The sequence below is a fragment of the Brachionichthys hirsutus genome, chromosome 5 (assembly GCF_040956055.1).
Source record: "Brachionichthys hirsutus isolate HB-005 chromosome 5, CSIRO-AGI_Bhir_v1, whole genome shotgun sequence".
Lineage (NCBI taxonomy): Eukaryota > Metazoa > Chordata > Actinopteri > Lophiiformes > Brachionichthyidae > Brachionichthys > Brachionichthys hirsutus.
Window position 1 is genome coordinate 5155796 of NC_090901.1, and position 13728 is coordinate 5169523.

At 40.6% G+C, this 13728-nt stretch overlaps 1 protein-coding gene across 1 annotated transcript; it reads right to left on the minus strand.

Annotated features, from left to right (window-relative positions):
• Window positions 1-104: 104 nt before the first annotated feature.
• LOC137894462 (mucin-2-like) lies at window positions 105-12549 on the minus strand. Its single transcript, XM_068739940.1, has 28 exons — window positions 12474-12549; window positions 12049-12307; window positions 11818-11932; window positions 11212-11302; window positions 10996-11129; window positions 10696-10912; window positions 10315-10440; window positions 10113-10227; window positions 9878-10028; window positions 9659-9772; window positions 9492-9573; window positions 9272-9409; window positions 8871-9035; window positions 8641-8735; window positions 8414-8540; window positions 8073-8328; window positions 7663-7715; window positions 7463-7566; window positions 6540-6691; window positions 6298-6436; window positions 5659-5769; window positions 5371-5550; window positions 4407-4646; window positions 4173-4329; window positions 3528-3656; window positions 2850-3038; window positions 1153-1937; window positions 105-110 (listed from the first exon to the last, which is right to left on the minus strand). The coding sequence occupies exons 1-28, from the start codon at window positions 12547-12549 to the stop codon at window positions 105-107; spliced, it is 4506 nt and encodes a 1501-aa protein (XP_068596041.1).
• Between the last annotated feature and the right edge of the window lie 1179 nt (window positions 12550-13728).

Genomic DNA, 13728 nt, shown 5'->3' on the forward strand with positions numbered 1-13728 from the left:
CAGAAAAAAAATGAAGAGTATATTATAGAGTGGCAATTCTTAAAATATTATGGCATATACTGTATAGCTTGCTGCTATCAAACACATATTTAACATATTTGTTTTCATACCTGGAAGATAATGCTTTGCGTTAAATGTACAGATGCATTCTGTAGTGATACTTGTGGCTGTAGTGGTTGCTTCAGTTGTAGTGGATTCAGTTGGTGGTTTGGTAGATGCAGTTGTTGTTGCTACAGTTGTAGTGGATTCAGTTGGTGGTTTGGTAGATGCAGTTGTTGTTGCTACAGTTGTAGTGGATTCAGTCGGTGGTTTGGTAGATGCAGTGGTTGTTGCTACAGTTGTAGTGGATTCAGTCGGTGGTTTGGTAGATGCAGTGGTTGTTGCTACAGTTGTAGTGGATTCAGTCGGTGGTTTGGTAGATGCAGTGGTTGTTGCTACAGTTGTAGTGGATTCAGTTGGTGGTTTGGTAGATGCAGTTGTTGTTGCTACAGTTGTAGTGGATTCAGTTGGTGGTTTGGTAGATGCAGTTGTTGTTGCTTCAGTTGTAGTGGATTCAGTTGGTGGTTTGGTAGATGCAGTTGTTGTTGCTACAGTTGTAGTGGATTCAGTTGGTGGTTTGGTAGATGCAGTTGTTGTTGCTACAGTTGTAGTGGATTCAGTTGGTGGTTTGGTAGATGCAGTGGTTGTTGCTACAGTTGTAGTGGATTCAGTTGGTGGTTTGGTAGATGCAGTTGTTGTTGCTTCAGTTGTAGTGGATTCAGTTGGTGGTTTGGTAGATGCAGTTGTTGTTGCTACAGTTGTAGTGGATTCAGTTGGTGGTTTGGTAGATGCAGTGGTTGTTGCTACAGTTGTAGTGGATTCAGTTGGTGGTTTGGTAGATGCAGTGGTTGTTGCTACAGTTGTAGTGGATTCAGTCGGTGGTTTGGTAGATGCAGTGGTTGTTGCTACAGTTGTAGTGGATTCAGTTGGTGGTTTGGTAGATGCAGTGGTTGTTGCTACAGTTGTAGTGGATTCAGTTGGTGGTTTGGTAGATGCAGTGGTTGTTGCTACAGTTGTAGTGGATTCAGTTGGTGGTTCGGTAGATGCAGTTGTTGTTGCTACAGTTGTAGTGGATTCAGTTGGTGGTTTGGTAGATGCAGTGGTTGTTGCTACAGTTGTAGTGGATTCAGTTGGTGGTTTGGTAGATGCAGTGGTTGTTGCTTGAGTTGTAGTGGATTCAGTTGGTGGTTTGGTAGATGCAGTGGTTGTTGCTACAGTTGTAGTGGATACAGTTGGTGGTGTTGTGGATCCACAGTCTGGAATACAACATACTCGGATCTTATAGTTCAAGCACTTTTTTGGACGAGCTGTCTGGTCCTGATATCTACATATTAAACCATAGTCCAGGTGGCAACTAACAACTTGTCCAGTTTCATTCTTAAACTCTTCAAAGTCCCAGTGAGGGTAACCTATAGCCTGACACTCAATTTCTTCTTTATATTTACAAATTTCAAGTCCACTGTTTGTGATGTTGTCATATGTTTCCCAGTCACTTCTGTCTACTCTTGGGTCATGAACATCATACCAGTCTGACCACTTACACTCAGGAGTGCATGTTGTAGTGGGAGAGGTTGTAGATGCAGTTGTTGTTGCTTCAGTTGTAGTGGATTCAGTCGGTGGTTTGGTAGATGCAGTGGTTGTTGCTTCAGTTGTAGTGGATACAGTTGGTGGTTTGGTAGATGCAGTTGTTGTTGCTACAGTTGTAGTGGATTCAGTTGGTGGTTTGGTAGATGCAGTGGTTGTTGCTACAGTTGTAGTGGATTCAGTTGGTGGTTTGGTAGATGCAGTGGTTGTTGCTTCAGTTGTAGTGGATTCAGTTGGTGGTTTGGTAGATGCAGTGGTTGTTGCTTCAGTTGTAGTGGATTCAGTTGGTGGTTTGGTAGATGCAGTTGTTGTTGCTTCAGTTGTAGTGGATACAGTTGGTGGTTTGGTAGATGCAGTTGTTGTTGCTTCAGTTGTAGTGGATTCAGTTGGTGGTTTGGTAGATGCAGTGGTTGTTGCTACAGTTGTAGTGGATTCAGTCGGTGGTTTGGTAGATGCAGTTGTTGTTGCTACAGTTGTAGTGGATTCAGTTGGTGGTTTGGTAGATGCAGTGGTTGTTGCTACAGTTGTAGTGGATTCAGTTGGTGGTTCGGTAGATGCAGTTGTTGTTGCTACAGTTGTAGTGGATTCAGTTGGTGGTTTGGTAGATGCAGTGGTTGTTGCTACAGTTGTAGTGGATTCAGTTGGTGGTTTGGTAGATGCAGTGGTTGTTGCTTGAGTTGTAGTGGATTCAGTTGGTGGTTTGGTAGATGCAGTGGTTGTTGCTACAGTTGTAGTGGATACAGTTGGTGGTGTTGTGGATCCACAGTCTGGAATACAACATACTCGGATCTTATAGTTCAAGCACTTTTTTGGACGAGCTGTCTGGTCCTGATATCTACATATTAAACCATAGTCCAGGTGGCAACTAACAACTTGTCCAGTTTCATTCTTAAACTCTTCAAAGTCCCAGTGAGGGTAACCTATAGCCTGACACTCAATTTCTTCTTTATATTTACAAATTTCAAGTCCACTGTTTGTGATGTTGTCATATGTTTCCCAGTCACTTCTGTCTACTCTTGGGTCATGAACATCATACCAGTCTGACCACTTACACTCAGGAGTGCATGTTGTAGTGGGAGAGGTTGTAGATGCAGTGGTTGTTGCTTCAGTTGTAGTGGATTCAGTCGGTGGTTCGGTAGATGCAGTGGTTGTAGTCACTTGTGTTGTAGTAGAACGTGGAGTCGTTGATGATGTTGGTGGGGTGGTTGTAGAGCCGCAGATATAACTTCCATTTATCACCGTATGATTGATGCAGATTGCATAGTAGCACTTTCCCATGTCGTCATTCACATTGTAAATAACGTCATTCTCCTCATACAAAGTCCCATTGAAATAGCAACCCGCACAGATATCTACACAAGTCTGGTTCCGCTCATCATATATGGGCTTGTCTTCAGGACAGATAGGATAACATCCTGCAAAAATCAAGACGCAAAATATTACACACAGTGGTTAGCGCTGTTGCCTCACAGGTTCGATTCCATCTTGGGGCCTTTCCGTGAGGAGTTTGCATGTTCTTTCCGTGTCTGCCAGCTTCCTCCCACCACCAAAAACATGCATCTAATTATTTACACTAAATTGTCCGTAGGTGTGTGTGTGTGTGAATGATTGTCTGTCTGTGTGTGGCAGCTTGTCCAGGGTGTACCCTGCCTCTCGCCCATTCACTGCAGGGATAAGCTCCAGCATGAATGAATGAATGAATAAATTATCTTGGTTTTTGGTATTATTGTTTTCTATCTGGTTTGATTCTATTCTTTAACACTGAATCTGGTGGGGTAGTTGAAACATAATTTTTTATTTTGTCATGAAGTGAGTAAAGTTCAACATTTTAGATTTAGTTTCTTAAGATATTAGATAAATCTATGATATTTATCATCATTAAAAGACCATAGATAAACTCTTACCTTCCAGGTTCGGTGTAGGGTTGCTACAAATTCCGTCCGGATTTAAACAGGTCTTGTAGCAAGGTGTGTGACAAGGGTTGTAGTGCCACTGGCATTCCTCTGGCTTGTTGTAATAATCACAGTAGATCGCTAGGAGGAACCATTTCAGGGTATGTTAGAATTTAAACAAAGGAAATGATTATTCAAATCAGTAGCTCAACTTCTGCATAAAGTGTCAAAAGGAGATGAAGTAAAATATAAATCTTAATCTATACCCTATATTCTCAGATTATATTTATTTTCAGGAAACGGCAGCTACGTATCATAGATTCAGTAATACTTTGTTCATTCAACTACGTACTAGTTGTATTATGTATTAAAATAAAACTGTCTTAGAAATATGCCTTTTTTTAAAACCATGTGCTAGTGTCTATTGAGATTCTGTAATTTGTAAATGCATTTGATCATGCATATATTAAGATTAATATATATATATGTATATATATATATATATATAAAAAACAGCTGCATGAAAAATATCCTATTCATACACACACTATATGTGTCATGCACCCTATTAAATATGTAACTTAAAGACTTTCAGGATCTGCAGAAAAGGTTGTGAAACCTCAGGTTAATAGTGGGCTAAAATGTCAGTTTACTTACGACAGAGTTCTGGAGTTCTCCATGCAATGCAGGCACCAGCCTCATTACAGGCCTGGGCATAAGCTGCAACGGCTGTGCAGAAACATTCACAGTCTCCTCCAGAGTCACAGGCACATGAGTCTTTCACACAGTTGTCAAGAAATGAACGATGATCTACCTGTTATCAAAATAATCAGATTTATCAAAACATACTTAACCACAGAATTTTAAATTAGAAACCAAACCTTTTATTACCTTGCTGTGGCAGTCTTTGAACATTTCTCCAGATATCATGCTGCACATCATTTTTGCCCAGTGTTGTCGATGGGGTCTTTCTAAACAAGCATCAACATTCATTTCCACATCGGGACAGGTGTGTGATGTCTTCCAGCTGTTCGCAAATTCGAACACACTGCTCACTATTAGCTGACTGCTGGTGGTGAAGTCATTCTCTCCATCGCCATCAAAGTTTCCACACAGGCCACATACCTGTCCCTGCGTAGGCAAAAAAAAAAAAGGTAATGACTTGTTCACCACTGCATGCAGATACTGTCAATGCTGTAATGCATTACACGGAACAGACATTTTCTGGTCATTAATGTTATAATAATAATAACTAACTCTAGCAGCTGATTTCCCTCCTAACTGGATTTACACCATCCACATTGGGATCTGGATCATAAGCAAAACATTATGAAATGTTCTTGGTATCTTTATACACCAACCATGAAAAGTAAAAGTGAATCGGAGTTGTATTTTTCACAGATTTTTAAATCCGTAAATGGGGTTGTCAATGTTAAAATGTAATATTTTTTCCTGACCTCATTCTGCATCCGATCAAGATTAAATTTGGTGGTAAGATAGAGATCCCCGCCTGACATGACTGTGTTAAATTTGGGTCAATAATCAACCAAGATATTGAGGAACTAAATTTGAAGCTCCATTTACTGCAATGTTACTGAGTTTCAGAATCCATGATCTCTTCTAGATTATGAACAAAATGTCATCATCTGTTCCCGGTAAGATTCCCAACATTTCCTAAAAGTTTCATCCAGTTCCATCCAGAATTTTTCGAGTTATCTTCCTAACAGATGTACAGGCAAATGCCGGCGAAAACATAACCTCCTTAGCGGAGGTAATAACAATATTATAACTGTTGTAGTGTGAGAAAACAATCAGCCAAAATGACAAAAAATCTCAGCATGATATCAAAACTCACGCTGTGTTCTGGTTTCAGGAGGATGTGAAGAAATGTTTTGCGATCCCACATTACTACTAGACCAGTGGCAGATTCCATCACCAGATACAAGCCAACTCTTCTTATGTTGTACTCAATCTGAGTGCCGTGTCCCAGGTCTTCCTCTTCATATGTCCCCTTTGATAGTTGGATTTCCATTCTCTGTAATGTCAAAGAGATTTCTGTTTAATTCCTTATGATAAAAAAAACAAAAAAAAAAAACAGTTGGGTTTACACACTCAGTTTATTAAAGTCTTTATGAAGCCTTACCCCAAGTCGGATTTTGATCAATTTGGAACATGTTGTGCCCGTAGATCCACATGGTACATTTTCTGTGACGACTTCAAAGCTGTCTTGTGCTGTTCTATTGCCACATTTGTTCTGAAAAGAAATAGATTCATTAGTTTACATTTTGCGTCATAGTCGACAGAGTCTATTGATCACATCAAATTTAAGATTAGCTGTTAATAGTCCACAAGATAAAGTTACAGAATTTTATAAATGTCATATATATGAATCCCTATAATGAAGCCTGGGTTAATAACACAAATACAACTGTGTCTTAAATAGGGTCACTGCAACACATTAATTGTCTGATGAATGTTAATGTCCAAATTCTGGATGTGCAAATGTATTAATCAATATATTACACACACAACATTTGCATTGGATATACATAAATTACTGCAGAACATCTATCTATGTAATGAGGCAAATTATATAGATGCAAACATTACATTTGATCCACTCACTGGTGCTGGTGCAAATTAATGTTGATTACTAAGCCTTCAGTAGCTAATTTTATTGGTCACCATCATATGACCTATCAAGTGTTATTGGGTAGTGAATGAGTGAAGGAGAGTGATTTTGGACACTGTGGTTCCGATGACTTTGAAATGTACTGTTTACCTTGACGGCAACATAGGAACATTCTCCATGAAATCCATATGTTTTCTTGTCAAATGTGCTGAAGTGACCGCTGCCATAGATGGTGCATGTTTCTGGACAGATATGCTCTGTACACTCCCAGGTTCCACTTTTGCAGGTGCTATATGTATCAGAAATGGTTAAACATGCAAGACAAAAAATTTTAATAAAATTTCCTCATCAGAATATGATGTTTTCTGATTAAAAACAAGAAAATAACGTACCAGTTGTTACATTGGAGACTGAGTTGTGCTCCAGGGGCATATAAATGCCCCTCGTGCTGACAAGGACATTGATTCTCTTTCACACAGGAACCTTTTCCATTATCAATGAGGTCATCCGGACACTTGCAGCCAGATTCACATTCTGTAGATGCCTGGGAAGAATCACATTAAAATAATACATTACTGATCTTCTTTTTCTTCCGGCTTGTCCCGTGAGGGATCGCCACAGCAAACCAACCTTCTCCACTTCACCCTGTCCTTTGCATCGTCCCCCCAACACCAGCCACTCTCATGTCCTCCCTCACTACGTCCATGTGTCTTCTCCTGGGTCGACCTCTAGCCCTGTTCCCTGGCAGTACCATCCTCAGCATCCTTCTACCGATATAGTCCCTGTCTCTCCTCTGGACATGTCCAAACCATCAAAGTCACGTTCTCCATCTCTCTGCACTGTTGACCCGAGGTCCTTGAAGTCCTCTACCTTCTTTACGTCCATTCCTTGTAACTTTACTGTTCCCCCTGGGACCTTCTCATTTACACACATTTACTCTGTTTTACACACGATTTCTCTATTTTCTAAAGCATACCTCCACTTCTGTAAATTCTCCTCTCCTACTCTCACTGCAGATCACAATGTCATCTGCAAACATCATATTCCAAGGAGCTTCCTGTCTCACCTCATCTGTTAGTCTATCCATCACCATGTCAGACAAAACGGGGCTCCGAGTTGATCCCTGGTGGAATCCCACCTCTACACGAAACTCCCCTGTTACTCCTACTGCACACTTCACTCCTATCAATTCAAACAAGACTTTACTCATAGTGGGGCATTTTACTGTTTGAATCCTACCTTCATATCATAACGTCCTATTATACGGCTATTTCTAATTCCCGGAATATTTGATTCATTTTGTTACGACACTCACGCAATCATTGTTTTCCAGGTTTAAACATGTTCGAGCACACTGCAGTCCAAGGTCTCCTGTGCGTGCAGTGGAGCAGTCAAAGAAAACTTTAGGGGAGGGGCATGCTGTAACAGAAAAACAAATTATATTAAGAACAATGTTCCTTCTAAACTTTGTCTTGGTGTAAACAAACAAACAAACAAACAAACAAAAAAGCTTACTCATTGAGCGGGCCCTCCAAGAATGGCAACGGAGCATTCCATTGGTGCACACGCTAGAAGATACCAAAGATATGTTCAATTCAATTAAACTTTATTTCTTTAGCGCCAGATTATAACAGAAATAAACTTTAGAGGTGTAGCAGGGAAAGACAGAACCCAACTTGTCCCACAAGAGCAAGCACTTTGGGACAGAAGCAAGGAAAAAACTTCCCTTTAACAGGCAGAAGCCTTGAACAGAACCTAAGACTCATAGTGGACGGCCACAGTCTGACACAAAGTTACTTCAACAACAACAACAATGCAGTTTCTGTATATCAAATATACTACTGGTGTACAATCAAGCCAAATCATTGATTTAAGATGATTGATTTTTCTGCCCAATGCAAGCAAACTGGAAACATCAGACTCACCAGTGATCATCTCTGATGCTGATAGACTTTCCAGCCTTAACATATACATCATTATGATAGCAGGAGCATTTGGCCATGGGCACACAGATGCCGTTTTCATTTAGGTAGAGACCCTCAGCGCACGAGCAGCCATCCACTGGCAAGAAGTCAGACGTGCAGGTTTGCTGCTTTAAACCCAGTGATCTGCAAGTCCTCTGACATCTCTGATGCTTGTATGAGAATATCTGAGATGCTGGGCAGTTTTGTGCATGCTCATCTGTTTGACGCAAAGTGCAACAATGGTTACTTGATCATGAAAATAAAGATGAACATTATTGCAACTTTATGAAAGGAATCCTTACTGCAAACATTCTGTCTCCAGTCAGTCAAAAAGACTCCCTTTGAGGCGCAAGCCCGTGCGTAGGAAGAGAAGACGGCACAGAGGCAGGCCTCACTCTTCTCACAGTTACAGCTGGCATAAATGCATCGCTGCAGAACACAGCAAATGCAAGTAGTGAATAATAGTCCATTTCAAATTTGTATTTACATTTGTAATTGATTAAAGACGAACAGAAAGTGTTTGCTCTACCTTGTAGTAAGTCTCAGCATCCACCACTAAGCGGCCTGGTGCAAACATGCTGCTTGGACTCAGCAGCAAGGCACACCAATGTTTGGCGTAGTTCTCTAAGAGCGGAGGCACAAGGATTTTTTACATTTCAACAGTGTTGCATTGTCTAATTAAACACAACATACGTGTGGACAACAAATTGTTCCAAACAGTATAGTTAAAGAGTAGAATAATCTTCACATGCTTCTTACCATTTTCCACACTTAGGGCACAGGGGTCATCGAGTCTTTCCTCTTTGTCTTTGCACATGAGGTTAGATTTCCAGGAGTTAGAAAACTTTGCTGCTGTTCCCTCCACAATCCCCTGAGGCGTCTTCATATCATCCGACAAGATCATATTGTAGTTCCCACATAAACCTGAAGAACCACGTATTTTATTGTTTCTAAATTGTGAAAAGACGTGCGTGTCCACAAAACAGCTTAACTCAGAGAAGAAAAATGAAATAAGGACAACTGATAAAATTATGTGAATTGATGAACTGCATCAATCCCCAGTGCATCATAACAGTTTAAATGCAAAGAACTATTGTACATGCACCGTCCTCCCACGGATATTTTGACAAAGCGCCATGCAAAGGCAAACATGAGCCTACCTCGAGTCTTTGCTCTGTAGCTCTGCTCCATACTGATATAGACTTGCATGATCGGCACGTGCTGGATCTGAATTTGCAATCCAAAATTGGTTTGGAGCATGATGTGAAAGGATGAAGCATGGAATATGTTGACGTCAGCTTTAAAGGAAGAAAAAATACAAGAACAGTCCTTTTCTGAAGTCATAAATGAAAGACAACAACAATCTGATTCTGTTCTTACTGTCTGGCCCACCTGAGTGATATGGTAAAGTGATGGTCTGCATGTTCTGCTTTACTGTTCCATCAGAGGTGAAGATCAATACCTGAATAAAATCAGAATTGCTCATGAGAGTGTGGCGAGAATCAGTTTGAACTTATTGATGACTGCTATTAACTGACTTGACTCACATTGTTTCTGTCATTGTTTAGCATCACTTTAAGGGTCTTGAGACAAGTGTCAAGCTTCTGATTCACACATGGGGCCAGCTGAGCCAGGATGGCAAACTTTGGACTTACATAATCCTGAAATATATGAAATGTTGATTATCATACCTTTTTTTTTAAATTACGCATCAGCTAATTAGACATTTTCTACCATTTATGTGTATAGCGCTGTAATTCAGTCACCTTGCTTTCTACTTTGGCTAGGGTGTAATAACAGTCTCCATGGAAGGTGTATGCTTTCCCATCAAAGGTAGTTACATGCGAGCCCTCTTCAACTGCGCATGTTGCAGGGATTTGAAGGCTCTGACAAGCCCATCTACCGTGAAGGCATGTGCTGAAACAATCCAAATAAGGTTATCAAGAAGGGAGGCCAAAGGTATATGACATCATGTGATACCGCTGGCATACGTCCACGTACCATTCCTCTCCGTTCTGCCGGTAAACCTCACCAGAGTTATAAATGTTGTTGTGTTTGCACTGACATTCAGTTGGAGCGACACATCCTCTCAAAGAAATATCATCCAGCACAGTTCCTGAAGTAGACACATGTGACAACATGAACATTTCCTGACTGTGGAGATATATGCATTGCATCATATTCCAATGCAAATGGTACCAACCAGCAGGACAGAAGCAGCCGTCCATTCTGTGGTCCCCACACAGTGAACTTGTGTCTAGATTTGTGCACGTTTCCATGCAAGGGGAACCACTTTCTTCATAAACCATGTTGTAGGGACACTGTTTAGCTGTAAAAATAAGTAAATATATGGTACACTTAAATGGTGGATTATTTAGTACAATATTGGGTTAGACTGTGCATCAGAAGATGGCAAATAATGTAATTTATCAAATTTGTATTTAATGCAATTCATCATCATCTCATCTTAGAGCTCCATGAGCAAAAATAATAATGTTCAAAGAAAGGAAAAAGTTCAGAACAAGTTGCTTTTCAGAGTTTTAATCCTAGCTGTATATTTAAAGTAATGATAACAAAACAATACCACAGAACTGAGGTGTTCTCCAGTTGGGGGGCTTCCCTCCTGCATGGGAACACAGTCGAGAGAACTCCGACATTGTGCTGCAGACACAGAAATCACTTGTCCGGTTGGTGCAGTCACACATGTCCCGCACACAAGCCTGGATATGAGGTTCAGGATCAATCAGGTCGGTGCAGGAGCTCCAGGACTCTGAACGCAGCATCTGGTTGCAGGTGGTTTGCTATAATGGAAAAAAGCAGCGGTAAAGGAAAGAAATGTCCGCCACATGTAAACGCTGTATTAAACGTAGATGGGGAAACTCACAAACTCCTTGCATGAATCAGACGCAGACACATCCTCCAGTGAGTCGTCTTCCTCTTCATATGGGTCCTCGCAATCATCGTTTGGACGATGGACTTTCTGTTTGTTGCCAAATTCAATGGGGCTGATTTTGCGATCTGCATTTGTGTTAATAACGTTTGTTGGTTTTAAACGTCAAAGATACGGTGAACCACAACTGAAAAGCACATCTGCACATACCATTATGAATGAACTCATTGTAGACAGGAATGCCATTGAAGTCTCCACAAAGTCCACAAGTACGATTTATATAATCAGAATCCAGTTCAACCTACAGCATGGGAAGTAGTTGTTATAACATTTTCACATTTGTTTCACACATTATAAGATGAAACAATTTAAAAGGCAACTGCCAGTGAACTGTCATTGCCTCATAAATGAACATGATTTAAATTCATTATAATTAAAACTGTTTTCAGTTCAGTCGTGAAAGGGAATGGTCTGAAAGACTGTGATTGTTTCATTCTGAGAAACCTTTGGACTGTATTAAAATTTCAACCCTGATAAATGCGAATAAATGAACACATAGCTCTAAAGAGAAATGTGTTTCAGATTTAATATAAAAGAAAACTCATTTGCTCGTGTATTGCAAGTTTAAAGTAAATGCTTCATGCGGCCAATGAGAAGAGTTCTTACAACAATCCATATTTTCCAGAGATTAAGTTTCCATAAATAAATATTTATGGAATGAGCAACTCAATTCTAATGATTGCCACATAATTGAGAATCTGTTTATATTTACGTATGTATATAGAGTATATAGTAGCAAATTAAAGGAGGTTTTACCGTGACTGCATCGTCCCCGTTCCACATGACAGAGATGCCAACTTTAGACTGAAGCTTCATGTAAACCGCATTTGTTTCTAATTGTACCCCTGAATTGTAGTATGGCATGCTGACACTGTAAAAAGGACAATATGTCTTTTAGATACAAATGCACAATTTTTATTTTTTTTAAATAACTTTAAAAAAATAAATGAATAAAGGAGATTTCATTTGGACAGGCTTTGTACTCACGGCAGGCCATTCACAGTGGCAAGTCTCTTGGTGATATGGAATGAAAGGTCGCTGATGGTGACCACCACGTAACTGACTGTAGGGTTTCCATCCTTCTTCATCCCCTTCTTTATGTGCACCGAGAACTCCTGGTAGGACTCGTGGCAGTCGGATACCAGGTTATATTCACACAAACCGGGGAAGTGGAACACATCGCCATCAAACGTCTTGAAGTTGTCTCGGCCCCATGTGCTGCAGATGCTGCTGACATGGTTACGAACTGGAGATGATTTTAAAGAGTAAAAAAAAAAAGAGTTTGAATGATAAATGCTGCAGACGATTCACATCAGAGACAGTTTGAGTTATGTGTATGCGAACGAAGCAGAATAATCCACGTACAGTTCTGAAAAGCATGTCACAGTATGCAAAAGCATTTTAAGTCTTACCTAGTTTGCCTTGAACATCGATAACGCTGACAACCGACAAAGCAAGGAAGCACAACCACACACCTGACCCCCTCATTGTTGCCAGTGTCTTGCTCTTCCCAAAGCAAGTAATGGTGAGACTGCATTTCAGATTCACACATTTTATACACAAATGGTGCCCAATTCCTTTGTTCCCACCCTCTTTCTAAGCAGGAACTGTCAAGACGTCCTTTGTTTGTCAAGACGGAGGGAACATGTGCTGAATAGATATCTGACATTTGTCAGAAGTCCAATACAATCATCCCCATATCTTCCTTATCACTTGATTAGGCAAATATGTTTGCTCTTTGATTAAGAATTTGATTCCGAGAGGAACAAGCAGTGGTAAAACAGTTTTACAGGCAGGATGGCCCCCTGATCTCTGCTCCTGATGTTCCTTTCCACAGAGCGACAAGGTCATAACTCCAGTCTAATGGCAGCGCATTAGACCACTACATCTATCAGATGGGGGACATTCCCTGTGATAAGGAATTATCCATCATTATTTTTAGTATAAAGTCATTTAAGACAGGACAGGACAGATTTTTATCTCTAGCTGTACATAACTGTTCACATATTCATACAATGACTGTTTTGGTGTCCAGAGAAATTATGTGAAATAATAATTTCAACCCTTAATCCTATCTGTGTAGAGTTTGTATGTTCTCCCCGTGTCCGCGTTGGTTCTCTCTGGGTTCTCCGGTTTCCTCCCGCCTCCAAAAACAAACAATTTAGGTCAATTGATTACTCCAAATTGTCCGTAGTGTGTGAGTGAGTGGTTGTCTGTCTCTGTGTGGCCCTGCAATGTGCTGGCAAAGCATCCGGGGTGTACCCCCCGCCTCTCGCCCAAAGCAAGCTGGGATAAGCTCCAGCAACTCCTGTGACCCACAAAGCGGAAAAGCGGTTGTAGAGAGACTCCCGTTATTGGAGACTGTCCAAGTTAAAATGCAGAAATCATGAAGAAACCAATTGTGAGATCTGCACTTTCAGCTTCAGTTTTTACGCTGTGGACTGATAACTTTTGCATACCGATGCATGTACTACAGTAACCTTAACTATGCAGCTTAAGTTAACATTTGTTTTCATGCTGCCTTATCTAAATTGCATCTCTATCACAGGATGTGCAACTGAAGTGACCTTATTGCATCCTTGATTGCAGTCATTTCTCTGCAATCAAGGATCAAGGGGGGGGGGGGGGGGGGGGGGGGGGGTTGATGATTTGTGAGATTTTTTGTTT

Excerpts from the sequence above, each read along its gene's own strand:
- LOC137894462 (XM_068739940.1), bottom strand. The coding sequence starts at position 12,549 with ATGAGGGGGTCAGGTGTGTGGTTGTGCTTCCTTGCTTTGTCGGTTGTC. Across the intron at positions 3,039-3,527 it reads CCCTACACCGAACCTGGAAG|GATGTTATCCTATCTGTCCT; the intron begins GTAAGAGTTTAT and ends TGATTTTTGCAG. Across the intron at positions 1,938-2,849 it reads TCATACGGTGATAAATGGAA|CAACAACAACTGCATCTACC; the intron begins GTTATATCTGCG and ends CTACAACTGAAG.